The 21,930-nt window shown below is 39.0% G+C and overlaps 1 protein-coding gene across 1 annotated transcript; it reads right to left on the reverse strand.

Moving 5' to 3' along the window:
- Positions 1-1,856: 1,856 nt before the first annotated feature.
- Positions 1,857-21,899, reverse strand: LOC591943 (FRAS1-related extracellular matrix protein 1). Its single transcript, XM_030995956.1, has 11 exons — positions 21,852-21,899; positions 18,948-19,266; positions 15,663-17,884; positions 9,722-12,295; positions 8,916-9,268; positions 7,457-8,487; positions 6,952-7,104; positions 5,755-5,941; positions 5,362-5,446; positions 4,675-4,760; positions 1,857-3,805 (listed from the first exon to the last, which is right to left on the reverse strand). Exons 2-11 carry the CDS (start codon positions 19,176-19,178, stop codon positions 3,603-3,605), a joined length of 7,125 nt encoding a protein of 2,374 aa, XP_030851816.1. The 5' UTR covers positions 19,179-19,266; positions 21,852-21,899; the 3' UTR covers positions 1,857-3,602.
- Positions 21,900-21,930: the final 31 nt, after the last annotated feature.

Genomic DNA, 21,930 nt, shown 5'->3' on the forward strand with positions numbered 1-21,930 from the left:
TGCGCTGTGCGCGTGATAATTGCACTACACTATACGCAATATTAATAGTGCAAGTTTCTTTTATTTCTTTTAGATCTGAATGTAAGATGTGAATGTGAGTATAAGGTTCATGTTATTACAGAAGTGTAGGAATAATACAGATGGAAGGGATATAAAACAAATATAAAATGACTCATTCTCGGAACAAGCTATAACTATTCGCACCTTCAGGAACGTCATTAGTACTATTCTCCCGAGGGCCATCTTGTTCCTTCGATGCAAATAGCTTCAGCTAGACCCTCGAGTGTCATTGTATATTTGTATACTATTTTCCATGTTTCATCGATTCAAGGATTATGTCCATTTTAATTTTACAAAAATTCCTGGTGTCATACGCCTTATGTTATTACATGTAAAATTGTATTATGTAATTATTGAAGAAAATTCAGTTGATCTGAAATACAATGAACACATGCGTCTGGTATATTTTAAAAAGTATCAGACCAGGGGGGTGTTTCACAAAGATCCTAAGTAGAACTTAACACTAAGTTGGACTTAAAAATTATGGACAGCCATTGGAGCCTTAAAATGAAATATATCCAAAAGCAGAAATTCAAGTGTTTTAGACTTTTTTTATAAATTCCACGCCAAGAACATGAAATCTCCCATGATAATAGGAAATATTAATGATTTGAATCAACATTTTATGCCTTCTACAAAGAAATTTACAAAATATTTTCAAGGATGCTAATGGCTTCCCATAATATTTAAGTCCAACTTAGAGTTAAGTTCGACTTAGAATCTTTGTGAAACACCCCCCTGGGCATGCGTGCAGTGAGAATCTCAAAAGATCAAAGGGATAGTTTAACAGTGAGAGAAAGAGTGAGAAGAGGGGACAAAACACAAATAAATGCAGCAGGAAACCAATCGACAAAACATGTGAAAGAAACTGAAGAGAGAGAGAGAGAGAGAGAGAGAGGTTGTAATAAATATCACTTTATTGATACTAAGCATACAAAACATGTTCCCATGTATTATAGGGAGTGGATGGCTTGATGAGACTGGCTTGAGTTCATAGGAATGATTATTACTAAGCACCCTTTCCATTTCATATGGAACATGATGGCACTTTATTATACACACTTAGATTGAGAGTGAGATAGATGTATATTATATGGTATACAAACTGAAATCATGAAAAGCATGTCCATGATGTACACATACTTGTAAGACACTTTATGCATGGTAAACATCCATTTCTAGTTTTCCAAATGCTGTTTACATTTGTAATAAACTGAAGGTACATGAACAGGTAAATTGCATATCTAATCTCAGTAGCAGCATTACACAAACATAACAGAGCAACAAAAAAAGAAGACAAAATTACCAAAAATAGTACCATGAAAGCTGAATAAACAGAAGTTAACTTAGTAACAGATACAGCAGCACCACCACTACCTAAAAACAGCGTGGAACCAAAAGACACGAAAGATATCTAAAATAAATACCAATGAAACAAGAGCTAACACTTTATAAATGTACTATGTGACCTTAAAGATAACACTATATAATATACTGAAGTTGACTTACATCTAATATGAAGTAGTCAACTTTGTGTAAATCAAACTTCAACTTGCACAATTAAATACTAGTAAGTGTTTTGTGACATTTTAAGATAAAGTTGAGTTCTGGTCATGCGATTGCATTGTTAAAAGAAACATTGGGGAATCAATCAGAAAAGGTTGATCATCTAGCATATAAATATTGGAGTGTACTGCAAGGTTCTGGAATCATTAAAATGATAAGAAACTTGGCCCAGTCTTGGTAAAGTTACAAGCGCTGTACACAGAAATATATATATATATGGGACTACACAAACATAAGGCATAAAAATCTGTCTAGATTTTTATGCTGTTACATGCCATATTTAGAATATTAAGGCATTTGAAAAGCCATCCTTTTCAGGAGAAATTCTTTATCTGATGTTCTTCCACACTTGCATAATAACAATGATAATGCTCACAAATTATTTTTCACCTCTTCCCAAAACTCAACCTTTTCTTTAAACTGGTAATTCTCTCTCTCTAATGAAAGCTAAATTTTGAGTTATAAAACTTGCACAAGGCCTACTTACACTAGGTTAACTGTAATTCCTAACATACAAGGAACACAGCAAGGCCACTATTAAGACTTCACATATATCTACATGTAGAAGCTTACTGATCAACAATCATGACGATACTCAACACATGTATATTAAAATATATTAACAAAAAACAAAAACTACAGAACAAGAAGCTATAACATTCTATTTTAGTTTAAAACATAATTTCGCCAGGGGCCGATATCTCTTGGCCAAATTAATATTGACTTTTCAATTGTCATGGCAATGTCCATTGCAAAAGCTTCACATTTAAGCTAGCAAAGCTACACATGACAACAAGAAATATAGGAACTTCTACTTAGGGCACTATTATTTATCATCTGGAACTATTGTGTAGAGAATGTAAATTACAGTACATTCACTTCAGTTGTACATTTACTGGTATAAAAATGATTAAGCCACTCAGCTCATTATTACAAATGTTAAGTACATCTTTAAAAAATGTTAAGTACATGTTTAAAAACTTATCTCTACATATATATTACAGGTGTAGGTTAAAAAAGATTGTCTGGCAGTGTTGATAAAAACATTAGCACCATGATTTTCACATAAGTTTTTTTACTTTTAATAGGACAGAACATACATGCATAGCACCAAAACTGTTTTTATAAAAGTTATTCATGCATATTCTGACTTATATGACAAAGGTATATGGAGAATATAAAAATAGACTTCAAAAATTTGTCAACAAAGGTGAAATGAATCATTATTTAATGAAGGCATCCTAAGAACAAGTATAACATTATTCTAAAGACATATTTAAACAATTATCAAAAATATTCATTTCTTTATCAAAAGTCTTTCAAAAGATCTACTGGCACGTCAGTCATTACAAATTACAGATAAAAAATAGGGAACTACTCCAGAGTTCTTGCATAATAATACTAAAGGCACAGCATTTGTAACTACATAAAATTGGGATACAGTATGCTTGCTTTGCTTAGTATTGCATAGACAAATATATTTGCATTATATTACTTTAATGTGTTCCAAGTTTGAGAGAGCAATCTGCGATAATTGGTAGTTAAGCCATGTCATATAAATGATATAAACAAGTATGATTTACTGTACTGCAGCCTCCAGATGAAAAGAAGTGATCTTTCTAACGATTGATTAATCATTCTTTCCAACTTGATGTACAGCAATGACATTATATCATACCCAAGTCACACTGAAGGTACCCATTATTGACCAACACGAAACTAATAGTAAACCAACATCACAACCCAATGGCTCAGAATCTGTCCATTATCTGTCAGTTTCATGTGACTACAGGCAGTGTGGCTGGGGTATTATGAAGCTATTACAGGATTTACAATAGGTTTAATAGACTAACAGATATACTTGGAATGATGGTGAATCATTTCTGACTAGCCAAACTGGTGATGGGGCTTCCCCTGTTGGGGTATTTCCCTATGAGGGGAATCCCCCCCCCCCCCCCACTCAGGGTATTCCCCTATCACTCAGCATTCTTCATACATACATAGCTCTTAGCAGTGAGATCACAGTCCTTGTCTATCCATCGTAGTCTAGCTGTGATGTAGGTACAGTCGTATCGATCACTACGGTTTGAGGTCCGAGCCGACGGAGACCATCTTGAGAAGGTGATAGGGTCTCCTGACACCCACTCCCATTGGTCCTCAACTTGCTTGTCATTTAGACCTGGAAATAAAAAGGTATTATGTTATGTATTTACTATACAATAGGTATCTCCTAGGGGGGAATCATTCAAATTTTAGTGTCCAAACTAAATGAACCTAAAAATTAAAAACGTGGCTAGGTAGCCATTACGGATTGTGTTAAAATTATGATATATGTATTATATAATGAATAAATAGTAGGTTGCTACAAATTCTTGAGCACTTTTACATGGAACCTTGGCTCAAGCCGAGGTACATGTAATAATACTACTGTTGCACAGGCATCAGGGTGTATTATGGTAGTACAGGTACATGAAGCTGCTTTCACTACCGGTATGCGTACTACATATTTTTTTGATAATGTCTCCGTTCAAATTGCTCATGTAGACCCACTTGTAAAACTACGTCTTAAACACTGATGAAGCCATCCTAGTAAAATGTGACTGAAAAAATAAGTAATAATCTAAAATAATTGCAAGTTTATCCAAATTTTATTGAAATAATGTATTTTATTTGTTATATATATTCAAACTGAAGGTAGGCCTACTTCTGAAAGTCACATATTACAGGATTACATAATGTGACTTCTTCCTTTCTTCCTTAATAACCCTCTAAAAACTCTGATTCAGAATTACTGCTCTTATAACCCTATGAATCTTTGAATCACACAAAGACCAATCAGTTTCATATTAATTATTGAAATATACATGTATGTATAATAATTCCTCGGGTCCTGGTTTAAACTATAGCTTCTCGGTGATCATGAGACTGCACTGTGCCCCTCGACGTTGTCTTAGGGCACAGTACAGTTTTAAGATCCCCTTGGGCAATAGTTTTCACTGTGCCCCTCAAAGTAGTAAATATTTGTATAATATCAAGCTGTTTCTTTACCTATCCAAGCAGGTTCTTCACTCAGTAAATCACCAAGCCATTTCAGCTCTCTCTTAGACAGGATGCTAGCCAAATTACCGTTGTACCTGTACAAAACACAGAGGAAGACAGACAATTAATATGAGACCAAAACAAAGAGTATATTAAAGACAGAGAGGTAGAAAATATGTTGTAGTAAAAAGATACAAATACATGCGCTCCAAATCTATAGGGGATGAAACTTTAACACATTCCCCAAGGGTCCAGACTCCTCAAACTTTCATGCAACTTAATGATGGAAATTCAACACTGGACTTACTTTTGCCACATACAGTTGTCGTATGTAGCAATTCATAAGAGTGTTCAGAATTTCTGGAAGCAAATAAGATGTCTATGTACATACTCTGTTAATGCAAGTACATACTATGGACTATTCATTTTGTCAAGTTCCCATTAGGCTTTCACCACCTATCTAAAATAAATAATAACAACATATTCATCTTCAAATACCTACAATCACCTACAAAAGTCAAGAGTTCCTAGTGCTATTATTATTCTGTCTAATTCTTCTTGAGATTGAGAATTTTCTCTGAGTTTCAACATTGTGAACCTCGCCTTTCTCTAGATATCCTGAGCCCTGTTCAATGACTGACTGACTCTACCCTTTACTGTAATTCCATGTCATCATTCTTAAGATGTAGAACTCACCGTTCTCTACATATCCTTTGAGCTTCATTCCATGATTGAGGGTGTCTTGATATCAGAAAACACCTGCTGTTATGGTAGCTCCAGCCTACAAATACAAAACGAATATCAATGAGTTCATGAAATAACTGTCTGCATAGGCAAGTCATATGCATCAACATCACAAGGGGGTGGGAGAGAAATAAAAACCAGTCCATCAAACAAAGCATACTTGATCAAGATTATGTTTCTTTGTGCTTAGACCTGACATGCTAAGCCTCAAGAAACCATGAAGGATATCACAATTTTCATTTGATCAGAAATGTACATTATATTCCATCTTATATGAAATATTGATAAACTTGCACATATCTGAATAAAGAGAAAGACGTTACTTAGTATGATACTCATTCCTACCTCTTTCACACTGCCCATTGTCGTAAGCAGTACCAGTAATTGCTCTTACAAGCTGTGATATATCAAACTCCATCCAGTAGTTGCCATCACACTTAGCTAAGCTCCCAGAATTTGTGTCCTGTCGTATCTCTCCTATGTTAGCCGAGGAGCAGGGGAAAGAAAATGTGGACTGGGCACCGGGAGGGGGCTGGGAAGAGAAAGAGAGAAAGATCTGGGTTGAATCAAATGTTAGGGATGGGTTTTGGATATTTATATGAAATCCCTTTCGGCTAGTAAAGACCTTCACCTATTCTGTGCTACTAGGTGGATGACTAATTATCAAAAAATGAACTTTCTAGAGTAAAATTCAGGGTTTAGTTCATTGTTCCAAAAATGAATATGCTTTTAAATGTCTTCATCAGAAACAACCATTACAGTGTGTGACACATTTCTCTTCAAATATAAAAGAAGTAGATGTACATGCAGCTTTTAATCTAAACATTTTAACAGATCACTTTGGGGCAGGATTCCCCTCTTCCTATCAACCTTTAACTTTTTCTTATGTTTCACTTATTTCTCATTTCCAGAAAAAACAATGTACCGAGATTCAAAATATAATTATTATCACCTACAAGAATTGTAGTATTAAAGGTACTATGTCCCTTTTGCAGCCAACCTCAAATGCTGTAGAACTTTGCAGGAATTATGAATATGTCATGTATGTCCTATCTGTGAAATTTAAACTTTAACAGTGTCCTCATATTCAAATTATGCAAGGAAACCAGTTTACTTGCTAGACTTCACTGTCAGACACTATTGAGTGACTGACTGGCTTTTTTTCTTCTTTGGCAATAAAATACATGAAAAGAGTTGTAAAGGGTACATGAGCATTTGTCTACATCAAAAACCCACTTCTTGTGATGGCCAAGATTAAACTGATTGAATGTTTGCGCAGCATACAACGTATGACCATTCGGTACAATAGTCTGAAAATCAAGACTATTACTTTCGGGCTCTATAGCCCTAAAGTCGATTTGACAACTAATAGTCGTTATTTTCCCACTTGAAGACATTTCCAAGCCCCACCTTTTTTAGGGAAGTTCTAAATTAGTATTATCTTTCAAATGCAGTTAGAATTTAACTTTTTCATATTTTTGGCCTGCAAATGGGACATAGTACCTTTAAAAGCCTTGATATAAATGCAATCATCCATGTTACCTGATTGTCCGCAGTCACCTGAGTGTTGCCTTGACCTAGAGCAGGTCGTCTCTGATTCACAGGGGATCCACCACCAGAGGGCGCTGCAGGGGTCAGTATGGGCCTCTGGACTCCTCGGACCACGGTTGGCAAAAATACGTTGCTCACATCTGTCTGTGCACAAGGATAACAATTAATTATTCATCTCATATCTACAAGCATAATTAATATATTTAAATTGACAGATACTTATTTGCTAAAATGTTTGAATATATGTGAAATGGCATTGCTTCAAGTATCACTATGTCAAAATACATAAGGGCAGGGCTGCGATTGGGCTGGGTATCGTGTCGGGTCCAGGATTAAAGATAGACATTCAGCTTGTGTCAACTGTGACCATGAAGTAATTGCTGCCAGAGCATACATGTACATTGCACAATCTTGACTTTGTTATTTTAAAACTTGCTCTACAAAAAAAAAATACTTTTGGAAAATAAATCCTAATTGATGTCAGGTTAGTATTTACCTGTGGTGGTTGATCCTGCTCCAACTGTCCTGGTCGATTTTCTGCTAGTACTATGGGTACAACCTGTGATTGACCATCACCACCCCCTAAGGTAGCATGGTACAGTCTAACATCCCCATCAGATGCATGCGGAGGCTGGGCAGGTTCCACTGCTCCCTGGGGTGGGGGGTAGCCTCCTGCACCCGAAGGGACAAAGGGTTGCTCAAAACTAGTTGCTGAGCCAGGGCTTGGAGGATTTCCTGGGGAAGCAGGCTGATCTTGTGGGTATGGATTGGGGTTACCAATCGGATACTGACTGCCATACTGATTTGGATTGAAGTTAGGATCAGGACCACCCTGTGGTGTCACAGCCCCCTGGGAAACTAATCCATCCTCACAGCAATTCTGATCGGGTAGTGGCTCAACATAAACAGGTTGTGATCCATGTTGCCCTTCATAGCGAGTCCCGTCCGTGCCGTCATAACCCACTCCAAATGGGTAGCGGTACCAGGTCTCTTCTGCGTAAGGATCAAACTGCTGTTGGTCAATCCTAGGTGCTCCCGGTCCATCATTAACGGCAGGATCAGCATCAACTAGACTGCCCTCATCAAAAATTGGGTCACCTACTCCAGGTTGGAATGGGTCATATGGACCTGGTCTAGGAAACGGGCCTTCTCCAGGGTTGTAAGGACCTGGTCCAGAATTAGGCCCACCATCTGGTCCTACCCCAGGGTTGTACAGACCAGGCCCAGGACCTAGTCCACCATCTGGTCCTACTCCAGGGTTGTACAGACCTGGCCCTTCACCAGGGTTGTAAGGACCAGGTCCAGGAATTGGACCACCATCTGGTCCAACTCCAGGGTTGTACAGACCTGGCCCTTCACCACGGTTGTAAGGACCAGGTCCAGCATCTGGATTGTAAGGGTAGGTATCCTGTGGTGGTATCCCTGGTACTGGAACTAGCCGATGATCCACTATTCCTGGTTGATCTACACAGCATCCTGGAGTATCAACTGCAGGTCTAGGATCTGTAGGGTTACTCTTGCACACACCTACATGAGAACAACAAAGAAGCAGAATACCCATTCAAGTAAATCATACCTGCAGCTATATCATTTCACATGAATTCTAAAAAGCTATAAAATGGTAAAATTATAAACTTTTTAAGGCAATCTTTAATAATGGAATTATTGTTAGCATCCAATAAGAATATAGCATGTAATAAAAAGTCAGCATTATTAAACTGATAATCAAACTTGTTGCTAAATTGCCCTTTCACTAAATGGGGATGTCAAAAGTACTTTTTCACATGCCAGTGACTGCATCAGAGATTTCAGAACGTTTGATAATTGCATTTACTTAATAGCCCAATTAAGAGCTATACCACACTGGTAACATATAGGACACACATGACAAAATACCTTGGAGGAGCCAAATAATGAAAATAAATGTGACAATGAAAGATGTACATGTAACTCACCATCCTTGGCATCCTTGATAACTACTGTAAGCCTGTTATAATCTCCAATCACCGCATTGACTGGATCAACCAGAGTCACCCTGAACCTCTCCCTCGTCTCCTCCAGACCATCCTCTATCAGGACAGCACCCCACGTCACCGTGGTAACTGCTGGATCCAGCTGGAGGAGCCTAGCCCTGCTGGGTTGGTAGTCCAGGCCAGCGGTAGCAGTCAGGTCCTGGAGCTCTATGCTGACGAAGGAAGACAGACGCTGGTTGCCGATTCGGATAATTGGAATGGAGAGCAGACCATCGGACTCACAGACCATGAATTGAGGACGAGAGAACATCACCACAGACCAGTGCATAGAAAACCTGGGTCAGAATAAAATCATTACATCGTTAAAATACCGCCTGAATGAGACAGCCTTTTATATTTCAACTTTACAGATATCTTTTCTTAATTGAAGATATCTAAAGTTTTGGATTTTGCACAAAGAGAATATTATCAATTCATTGTAACTTATAAGAATTCATTTATTTATTTGATTGGGAGAACATACATGTATAGAAGTACTGTATAATCTTGAAATACTTACAGTTTCACTTGAGTTTGAGGTCTTTGCTTTATTGACATGGGTATACCTCTACATGTGCTTATACAAAGTCATTACTACAGTGTATATAGTTACTGCATGTGAATATAGATCAATCTTCTGACATTAAACTAAATTTCTTATGTACATAGGCCTACTTCTACAATGTGGCACTAAATATATACATGCAGATGAGATTGATTGTGTGACAAAATAATAATCATACATGTACCTTTGATTTTTCAAGCTGTTTTCATGGCAATCCCAGACATCAAACATAAAGCTGTCATTTGCTGCTCTAGCGTTGTCCCTCATCACATACATCACTCTCTTGTTGTTAATATCCATCTGTACGAAGCGTCCTTGCACCCTCTGGAAAGTATCTACGTACTCCAGATGACCAAACATGGGATCCTTGATCACAGAGTAGGTCACATCATCAGCTGCACAGTCATCAATGGCCTGAAGATTCATGTTGGAGAAGACGAAACCGGTCCTGTCGACCATCGTCTGCATCTTGGTGGGACCCACGTTGGTGATGAGATCCGGTGGTGAGGAATCCACAATGTTGATGTTGATCTGGAAGCGCACCGGCTCGTAGCGAATGTTGTCACCGGTTAAAAATCCCCTATTGGTGCCATCTTCGACTACGAAATAGAACTCGTCTGTTTGCGATTGTCCAAAGTCATGACGATATGAGATATCGTAATTATCAATATCCTGTTGGGTGAAGCTTTGTTCAACTGGTAAGCCACCGATCAAGAGGGTTCCGAAAAGAGGCATTTGGGTGATGACAAAGAAAACACTTGATGCTGGGGTATCTGGGTCAAGAGCGTGCAGCTGTGAGAGAGAAATGATCTGGAATCCATTCTGCGCTACAGTCATTTGCTCCTTGGCCATTAGTACTGGTAACATATTATCAACAGGATTTACTACAATCTGGAATGTGTCATTGCGAATTTCATATCCATTAGTAACACTGAACGTGAATTGATCATTGTGAATCTGATCTACCCTGAGATGTTTGTAGACCAACCTTTGACCCAAGATGTCCATTTGAGAAAAGGTTGTAAGAGGTATACCAGGCCGAGCAACATCCTCCAAGTGTCCCTGTGTGGGTGATGATATGACATTGAAAACAATATCAGTCAGTTGTCCACTGTTATCGTTTGCTGATAGAAGAGTTGGAGGTATAATGACTGTCTGGCCTTCGTCAAGCTGAAGACCATTGTTGGTGATGATGAGAGGTTCACGTTTGGTGTTCTGGATCATGATCCTGAAGTTTTGTTTTCCTGTTGAGTGGATACCATCACTAACAGAGAAATAGAATCGATCTATGCCTTTGGATCCCAAGTTTGCTGAGTGGATATAGCGTATCAAGTTCTGATTGAGATCCCACTGGGTGAAGTTGGTGAGAATGTCTGTGATGTCTTCCCACCTATCCTCAGCAACCCTCCGCTGCAAGGTGCCTCTCCTGGGCAGAGAGTTCAAGGTGTAGACGAGATGATCATCAGGTGTGTCTCTATCCTCTGTCCGGAGAATGACCGCAGATAGAATGCGACTCTCACGAATGCTGATCCTGATGCCTGCATTCTTGACAATCTCTGGACTCTCATCATTGACGGGGATGATGGTGATGTTGACCGTTTTACGAACAGTGTGCTTCCCGTCCGTCACACGTATCACAAACCTATCCTCTGTCGACTCAGACCCATCATGGACGTAAGCCAGGGAGAGAGTATTGAGAAGTTGGTTGAGATTGAAGTCATAGACAGGGATGGGACTCTCCACCAGTGAGGGCACTCTATTTATAATCATGCCATGCTCTGGTGCCCTCAAGATAGAGAACATCAGCATGTCCATCGGGATATCAAGGTCATTTGCGTTAATCGTATCCGTCCTGATCTTGAAGAATGACCCTTCATGAACCGTGAAGTTGCGGACGGTCAGCGTCGGCACCTCATCATTCTGAGGCGTGATGTTCACCACGAATGTCACATTGGGCGAGGAGTGTTCTCCATCGGTCACGTACAACAAGAAGGAATCGCTGATAGGCTCCAGCCTAGTGGACAGTGACTGGACGAAGTTGATATTTCCATCAGCGATATCCTTGAAGGTGAAAGAGGTGACGGGTTTACCTGCATTGCTCTTCTCAAAGCCAGGCGTGGGTAAGATGTTCTCCAGGAAGCCCCAGACAGGTTGGCGTGTGATGACGAACTGCAGGTGCTCTGATGGAGAGTCTCGATCAACGGCACTGAGGACATCCACGGTCAGAGGTACTTTATCACCTTCATCTACAAAGAAAGGATTCCCAAAGACTATCCTTGGAGGCCTATCATCAGATGGGGCGATGTTGATGATCACATCTTTCACCGGAAGACCCGGATTGGATGGAATGCTCTTATCCGACACAATGAACGTAATCACATCTTGGATATTGCTAAGTCCTGTCTCACCACCAGTGTGTTCATAAACTATCTTTCCTCTGTTAACATCCCTCTGTGAAAACCTATTCACAATCACCCCATCTCTTAAGAGCACACCCCTGAGGGGGTGCATCACTACAACGTAATGGAGCAGCAGGTCATTGGTGTCTGGGTCCGTGGCTGATAGAATGTTTGATCCAATAGTCACACTCCCTCCCTCTGGGATAGTCAGTTCTGACTCCAGACCAGGTAACAAGGCTGGTATCTCATCGTTGACTGGTATGATATTGATATCAACGGTCTCTGTTATGGAGTGAACACCGTCTGATAAACTCAATGTGAACTGATCACTTGAATATTCAGAACCATCACTCACATAGCTGTAAATTAGAATAGAGAAAAAGTAGAAAATATGATTTGGTTTGGAAAATCTTGCACTGACTGGAAGAATAGAGGGGAAGGGGAGTAGGGGTAGAAGGAGGATTCTGTGGATGAGTAGGTTAAAGAGTGGAATTGATCTTGGGGAGAATGAATTACTTCATAGAATATAGGACAGAGAGTTGTGGCATTCCATGGTCGCCAACATCTCAGGACATGGCACATAAAGAAGAAGAAGAAGAACTCAATATTTATACCAGACTATCCAGAATACATGATGTGAATCTTTATAGCATTTGATATATTAGTATAGATCCAGTATTGTATGTACGTGTCCATTTTCGTATTTCTACCATTTTGCAGACAGTTCTAGGCCTCATTGGAATTTCTAAGGATGGAGCAACTGGTATCAATTATGCAGAAAGTAAAAGTAATAATTTAAACCAAATCATCATATATTTGTTGGAAACCACAGCCACTACTGAAAAATAGGACATGTGAGGATTAAAGTACAACAAATAAATGTACTGCAAACATTATATCTCTTTCTTTTTTTTTTTTTACTTTTACTGTTAATTTGGTTGGATTCTTTGAGAGTATTTTTAATTATTTTCTTGTCATTAACAGGATTAATACCTATAAGAGGACTGCTCTGAAAAATATCATACAAGTTTCTTCACAAAGAATTGGGTTTGCATATTATAGCCCATGCTGTAACCAAAGATTTAATGTTACATGTACATACAGTTGGGACTCCTTCCTGCCAACATTTTACTTCAGGAAGAAAGACAAGCATGAACTCTGTTTAATGTAATATATATACAATTCACTAATCCCCTCTGAGACATTTATATATATATGAGTCCTGATAGAAATGAGTGCAGTAATGTGAGTAAAATGTTTTTTCTTCCAGGTATATGTAAATTTTTGGACCCAACTATAAATGACAAAGCATTTTGATTTGGTTGTGTATTGATAGAGGTACGAGGCAAAATGCAAAGCCAGTCATCACTTCCACACAATTCAGCAGTATTACTGAAACACCTTGACATCTCAGAATAGACCGGCTCTGAGAGTTGATCTCTCTGACTCACGCTCACACCTACACCTCATCAATTATACAGTCTATCATATTTGACAGACAGGGTCACCAAGGCCAAGGGCTACAACATGCTCTTAACGTCCATACATTGTTTAGGATATGGTAGTCTTTTTCTTTTATCAGATCTTTGTAACTTTACTTGACATCAACTCATAAATGCAAAGATAATCATAAATGCATTGATAAACAGAAAGATTTCCCTTTCTCTGCTCTCAGTTGTGGTGAAATATTTGTCCTCCTTTAACCTTATTGTGTACTGGGAGCCTGGGAGACCCTCTATCCCCTATAGTCTAGTACATAGGGGGTCAAGTGGAGTATCAAGTTAAGATAAGTGACACACATGTATAATCTATATCCCTGGTTAAAATCAGGAATTCCTTGTGGTTGTGATGTTATATGTTTGTAACTCCTGCAAGATATATGTCGCTTCTTCTTTATCATTGACTTTGACCCTTGCTGAGTATGGCCTTTAATGATTACTCACACACCTACAGTGTATGAATCAATAATCTAATCTTCACTAATCCTCACAGTGAGGTTCGAAGGTGTGGTCAATTTACTGTGTATGGGTATATTCATCTTGTAAACTAGCATAACAAATTCAAACTTTTAATGTACAATACAATGCAACGTAAAAAACTGTATTTTGTATAATGTATCAAGTAGAATCGTTTATGCCATGTGAAATATTAAAAGAGAAAAACAAAATATGGGTGCTACACTGCTACATAGTTTTTGTTTATCAATCCAATAATTATATAATTCCAATGGAGTAAAATAGGAGTACAGGAACCCCTCAGTCCATGGAAGAATTGGGATATAAAGTTCAATTTTTTTCCTCCCATGTCCTGCATAATGATCAAAACCATCGCATTGTGTTTTCAAACTGTGTAGAATTCCACAATAAATTTGAACAGGAAATACTGGTATGCAAGTTTAGAGACAATATAGACATAGCTCTTTAATGTCTGAAAATAGGTCAGTAAAAGTGACAGAAAATAGAGGTGGCCCTCCAAACAAAAATCCCAATGAAGAGAACCAATTTTCAAACTGCATTGTAGTTTATCCTACAGGTTCACAATTTCACACGTGCCACAGACAGTCTGTGTGTGTGTCAGCATTTACATGTAGATCACAACCTTATTATGAACCCAGACTAAACATTGACAGAGCCAAGTCGATTTCCTTCCTTCCACATTCTACGTGACCTTGCTGAACTTCTGTCCTCAAAACACTCGACCTGCACCAAATTCAACCCAATTCTTTATATACTGCAGTACTTCCTAATTCAGATCTGATAACGAAACTCAGAGTTTTACAGACTAAACACTTCTTTCCTTTTTGATGATGATCGAAGTAGGTAAAACATGTACATGTAGCTGTATGCTTCATAACTTTGAATGTATCAGATATATTGTATGGGTACACTGTTGAACAGTTACACCAATTTACAAATTATTCCTGAATTTTTGTCTACCGGTAGATAAATGTGTGCTATCATCTTTACTTTTTGCCAGGACTATTAAAAGGGCAAAAGACAAAATGTTTGAATTCATGTATCGCTGTAAACTTTATTTATGTACAATGTGCCACTGGTAGCGTCATCTTAAAATGAAGCTTTCAGATTGGTACAAGAACAATATACCGGTATGTAGTTTTGCTTTGGAATAGTTGCCAGGGCAATAGCACCATGGCACCAAGAAATGTAGTATAAGGCATGTTGGGAATACATGTATGTTGTTACTTTTGTATATTGTAAATATTGTTATTGAGGTACATTTGGAGTAGGAAGAAATGTTTGAAAGTGAGCCAAAGAGATTTATACTTGATTATGATTTAATGACAGGAAAACTACATTGTATACAAAAGCATTACAGTTATTATATCATTACACATTTTGGGGCATAACAGCCTCCTTCTTTGAATTTTTTTTTTAAAAGTCAGTGACATCGAAGGCCTAGAGATTCTTGAAATTCTAGAGATTCTTGCTTTGACAGGGAAAATTGTGGAAAGAAGGAGTAGGGGAAGAAGGAGGATACTTTGGATGGACATTCTGCAGAAATTGTTGGAAGAGAGAGGAGTGAAAGAACTGGGAGTGGTGCTAATAGAGAAGGCTAGGAACCGAGGGTTGTGGAACAGCATGATCGCCAAAGTCAATCGATATGGCACTTACTTAAAAAGAGAGAGAGAAAGAGACAGACATTGAAATATTCAGCTTACAAAATATGAAAAGTCACAATGAAGAGACCTCTAATATTAGGCCTTACCTGACCCTACCTGCAGCAACATCAGCCATGGTGAAGCGATTCCCGACGGTCAAGTTGACTCCACCTAGGAGAATCCTTCCATGCTCAGGCAGCTCCACCAGACCGATGATCAGATCTCTGGCCTCTGTATCCATGTCCGATACAGAGAACCTCACAGGGTCAAAGGTCAAGTCTTGCCCCTCCCGGACGGTAAGGTCATTGACACGTAGGACTGGCTCCTGATTGTTGACGGGTAAGACGGTGACGTCAAAGAATTCTCCTAGGACAATGTTTCCAAAGGGATCGGATACAGAGAAGACAAAGCGGATGTGTACAGGGTTTGGACCAATCTCTTTCAAGGGTGGCATGTAGGCAATGTTGTGCGTGTTTATCTCACCCTGGGTGAATGTTCGAATGGCTGGCATATTTGGATCCTTGGCGGGAGATAGAACATCAGCTGTTGAGATGATCCTGCCAGCATTTGTCAGGCTGTGTGTGTCTATAATATAAGATGGTGTGGTGATGGTGTAGCGAAGACGCTCTTCAGTCGACTCGGCATCCGTGAAGTGCAATTGATTTTTGGTGATGTATGCAATCTCTGTTTCCCGCACAATCAAAGACTGTGTTGATCCTGATACCCTCTCTGGAGGTAGGTCATGTACAGGGCTGATCTTTGCCGTCACAACCTGTATTGGAGACTCATTAGGAGGTATCTGGTTATCTAGGAGAATTAACTCGAAGGAATCTAGGAACACCTCTCCGCCAAGATGGTGATAGTAGATCAGACCACGGAACAGATCTCTCTGGGTGAACTCTGTGACAGGATAACCAAATGTGTCTTCAGAGAACTTCTTTAAGATTTCACCTGCTACTGGTGGTTGCGTGATTCTGAAGATAATGTAGTCATCGCTGGAGTCCATATCAGCTGCCACAAGCATGAAGCGGGTAATGCGGATAGTCCTTCCTTCCTTGAGCTCAAACTGGACATTGTTGATGAGGTAAGGGGCACTGTCATCCTTTGGAAGAATATTGATAGGGAAGGTTGTCCTCACGTTGTGCCGTCCATCTGTGATCCTCAGCTCTAAACTATCCTTTAGAGTGTCACTATCATCATGACGATAGACGAGGGTATTGGAATTGATATCTGCCGCTGAGAACATGATGACAGGACGTTCATTGATGTAGAGCCTTCCATGACGTAGTCCACCAACCACTTTGGCTCGAACAAAATTCAGATTGTCATTGTCCACTAGTTGAAGATTTGTTGGACGGATGATCCTTGACTGTCCTTCTAACATGGTGAGGCCAGTATTAACCGACACTCTAGGAGCATTAGTTTCCGTGGACCTCACTGACACCATAAGATTGATAGGATTACTCTGTGCAAAGTAAGCATCATATACGGTGAACTCTGCCGTAAAGACACGCCTGTCTGGTGAGCTGACACTGGGAGGTTTGTATGCTATATTCAATCTAGACAGGTCATACTGCGTGAAGGATTCTATTGGATGGGTGTGGTCATCAAGGTTGACGATGTAGCCTTCGTCTGGCCCAAAGGGTTGACTGATAAAGAAAACAAGGTCCTCATTGGCAGTTTCATCATCTCTACCCGAGATGACTGAGGGTGTGATGGTAGTCAGGATGAACTGATCTGCCTCCATCACATACATACTCATCATGGCTGCAATAGGATGCTGATTCTGGAAGGCCTCCATGATCTCCACAGGTAGGAAGTAAACTTCCTCAGACGTCCCTTCAATCAGCAATGGATCATTCGTGGTTATAGTCATCGCAATGTAGTCTACGTTCGGAGTCGGAGGCACCAGATGCTCATAACGTATCATCCCCATCATGAAATCGTAGCAGTCTGCCGTCAGTGCTCTAACTCTCTGCTTCTCCTCACCCTCTCCTCTTGTCAGCTCCCCATATTTCGGAAATCCACTTGTAACCGTGTTGATGTGCACAGTGCACGACACATTTCTATAGCGCTCGTACGCCAAATCCAGGACTCTCATATCAATCAGATCTGAACTTCCAAAGAAGCGCTCTACTTGGAGAGGTCCCATTGGTCTTACAGTCTGATATGCTTCCTGGGAGATGTTGACCCTGAGGTAGACTGTCTCTGAAACTGTGTCCGTCTCGGTGAACTTGTAGACCCGTAACTTGACCACATCCTGGTCCAAGTATGGTAGTCCAGAATGGGTGTACTTGATCGTCTCAGGCAGAAACTCACAATCAAACACCTGCAAATCAAACAAGCAAAGTCAGGTTTAAAAACTAAAGCAGAGCAATATTTTCTTTGTAGAAACAGGTTGATATTAACAAAATTAAAGCTTTTTTTTTTTTTCTTCTCTAAAGACATCCTTGTTTTTGCCAAGGTGGAATCATCCCTACAATTCAATTGATGGAAGGGTAATAATTTTAAATGTTTTAACTACAGGACAAAGATAGGCAAAATACAAAGTTTTGATGAGTAAATGCAATTTGAATTTTTACATCTGATAGTATTTCTTTGCTAGACTATTGACTGGACATTGCTTTCCTGATTTTATGGATTATATCTTTGTGGATCCTGACATGAAAATACTGATCACAATGCAGGAACGTGAAGGAAAAGGAAATAAGATACGCAGGAAACACATTGATATTTCCTAGCTCTATCTGGCTTCATATTGGCCATGTTGTCGAGGTTGCTGGTTCCAAATAATATTGCGCTGAACAATGGTGTGATGATCACACCAGCCCTAGACACTGAATTTGTCCTGCTCCGCCATTGTTTGAATGATTTTGTGGTGAACCTCATATGCAGGCTCTGTTGTCTAGAACCAGTAACCTGGACGACAAGCCAATATAACACTAGCACTTTGGTACTCTATTGGTCTCATCATGCACATGTCATACAGTACAAGATTGGATAGACTAAATGACAGGAAATATGAGCAAGCTTCAATAACAAAGTGAAATGACCCCCTGAACTACCAACCTCTAGACAACTACCCCCTAGGAAAATAACCATCTGGACACCTTTCTCCAAGAACTACTATCCTCCAGGACAATTATCCACCAGACAAAGACAACCTGGACAATTGCCCCTTACAAAGATAATTACCCTCAATGAAGTTGCCCTTGGGGTAAGAACTGTAGATAATTTCTTAACTTGTCAAGCAATTCTTCTAGGCCTAGATGACAGTTGGCCAGGAAATAGTTATATTGGGGATAATGTTTGTTGTATGTTGTAGTTTTAAAGAGAAAGGTAGTCCAAAGGGTTACTGTCAAGAAACCTGAAAAATGCTTTATGGTGATTACCTCTGGTTGTAAAAGGCCAACTTTCTGGTAGTAGGGTTCATTGAGCGCCACCTCGACCTTGCACTTCTCTCCTTCCTCCACAGGCTCAAACACCAAGTCATCTTGTCCAAGGGTTACTGATCGACCAATGGGAACTTGCAGACCATTGTTCACTCTCACCAACTGACCAATCACATTGCTTGTAATGCCCAGGACTAGAAGGAGAGTGGTGATGCTTTTTACAGCATCCATCCTGACTGCTTGGTTGTGTGTCCAATGAGGGTCCCAGCCCAGAAGATGTGGTTATATTCATTCAGACATCAGATGTAATCAAGAGAATCTGAAAAACAATATAAAAAAACAGAATAATGAAAGCCTTAACATTTGAACCTATAGTAGAGCGGTAATCGTGTCTTAATTCATCAAGATAACAAAAGCTTACAGGTATTCACTAAAAACTTTTCTGTTTAAAAATGAACTTCTACTATCAAACACGTAAATGTAGCATCCATTCAAACTGAAACATACATGGTTTGTGAATGAGTAATATTAGTTTACCCTACATTCCCTATTATGTCTGCTACACTACTCGTTTGTCCTATTTTTCAAATCCCATCTGCCCGTTTCCTCTGTTTCCGTTGGGTATTGTAAATGGAATCTCTGTCGAGAGGAAAGGAATACATCCTGACTCACAAGGTCACAGGAAGGTCACTATGGTGGTTAAACCATGGACCTTCTTAGTAGGTCCATGGTTTAACCAATTGAATAGACTGTTTACCTGCTCAGGACAATTGCTCACATTTTGTGGTTTACCTCAATAACATTTGATTCAGAATACTAAACATACATCTATATACTACATGCATATTAGCTGAACAGTAAAATTTATTCATTAAAAACAATGAGTCTATTTTAGATGAACTGTAATACATGGCATCTGATATTAGAGATCTTTTAAAGGAAAATGTGTTTCTCTGAAAATAAATGGAAGAGGGTATAAAAAGAATGTAAGAAATCAGCAAAGTCAACAAAACAAAGGAAGAAAAAATAAATAAGGAGAAGATTGTACGAAAGAAAGATAAAGAATGTAACAAAGAGAGAAAGAAGATGAAAGAAGAAAAAAAAAAGAACACAAGTATTGTGTAAAGCTTCTTTTTTTAATGCACAAAGAAAATAAAAACAATAAAGAAAAGAAAAAAGTAATGACAGGTTTAGGAGGAAAGAGAAGAAAAACAGGACCATAAAAAGAAAAAAACTCAAAGAAGGAAAATCAAAGAGCCAAGAAAATTTGAAGAGAAAACAAAAGAGACCATAACATGTATGTAATATCACACAAGAAGATTTGTATGAAGGATGGAGAAATACATTACAGTGCGTCCCAGAAAAAACGAAACCAAGAATTATCATAACTTTATCACAATGATAATTAATAAACGACACATATTTGGAAAGCTTAGATCCTCCTCTTTCATCTGATGCAACTCATATGATGCATATTTCATGCATGAGTGATTAAAAGCAATTTGAGGAAACCAAAAAGTCATTTGGCGGACGGTATCTGAATTTCAAAGAGAAAATCACATTTCTAGAAAGTTCATTTTCTGCCCTTTCATATGACACCTCAATCAAAAAAATATGAGCCAGGAATAATAAAGTTCTGTTTACTTAAAGTAATGCTTACATTTCCATAATTTGATTAAATGAGTTCGTTTTCACTGGCTGCCTGCTGTAGCAACTAACAGAGTTGATAAAGGACTTAACTCTGTCTCGTTGACGATCATCCATGAATGAAGTCTTATCATCTTTTTTGTGCATGACTGATCGTCAACGAAATGGAGTTAGGTCCTTTGTCAACTCAGTTTACTCTTTAGCTCGGCTTAGGCTGCCATTCTCATGAAACTAGACCTACACTGTAGATCTATGTAAACAAAAGCAATTTTGGCGGCTGTTATGATAACTGTATCTGCCTATTTTCTCTCTCATTGTATCTTTCTTAGCTCGCTCTCTCTGTCTCTGGTTTTTACTTGCACTGGACTTAGCATATTTTACTGTAAATTAACAAGTGCTTTGTCCACACACCATTCCAGCAATTCATGACACTCCTTGTAGTTACTCGCCTCACCTACCATCCCAGTATAGCTTCCCGAGTGAGCTCCCAAAGTGATTACCCAACCACCAAGTCTCTCTCTCTCTCTCTTTCTCTCTCTCTCTCTCTCTCTCTTGTGAATGTGCTCAACAACAAAAAAAATTATTATGTCTCTTCCTTATATAATAAATGATAAAGGTTATCCTGATCTCAAGAGTTCAATCTCAGACAACAATTTAAAAAAAAAGGAATTCATTATTCTTTTCAATCTCACAGACAATACAAATCATGATAATTATGTCCAAAAAAAAGTAGAACAAAAACCATTTTTCTTACACTCTACTCGAGCTAGAATCATTGAATTTGCAGCTAGAGTCTAGAGTCTAGACCCTACTAGATCTACAGCCATTTACATTAAATCTAGGATTTTACTCAAAAACTCCTTTTGGCTTAGTAACGCACACTAACTTACTAAGTTACTGCCACCTTATCAATATTACAGAATTTAGCCATGCCCCTGACTCAAAACAATACAAGACTGCACTGATCCCGCACCCAGCTCCAGCACTGCTCTAAGGCGAGCCACGGCTACTGCCGCGCCTAGCCTAGCTAGACACAGGTCCAGGCATCGCACCAGCAAACATTACAAGGCTTGACTCGAGCCTTGACAAGGCCGCAAGACTTGATCTTGACTTGTCCCAATTAGCTTAGAAAATTAACTTTTTGACACTTGAATCGTAAGGAAAGTTAACAAATCTCAAACATAAACATTATTACAGACATTATATTAGACATGTTGAAAAATTGATAACCATGAACCTTTAGGTAGCTCCACTTACCAGCGACAGGCATTGATCTACGCTGTTGTTTTGTTTTGACAGGTACTGCTGGTGGTGGGTACTACTGCATATATCGGTG

This window comes from Strongylocentrotus purpuratus, unplaced genomic scaffold, assembly GCF_000002235.5.
Source record: "Strongylocentrotus purpuratus isolate Spur 01 unplaced genomic scaffold, Spur_5.0 spur5_scaffold_3, whole genome shotgun sequence".
NCBI lineage: Eukaryota > Metazoa > Echinodermata > Echinoidea > Camarodonta > Strongylocentrotidae > Strongylocentrotus > Strongylocentrotus purpuratus.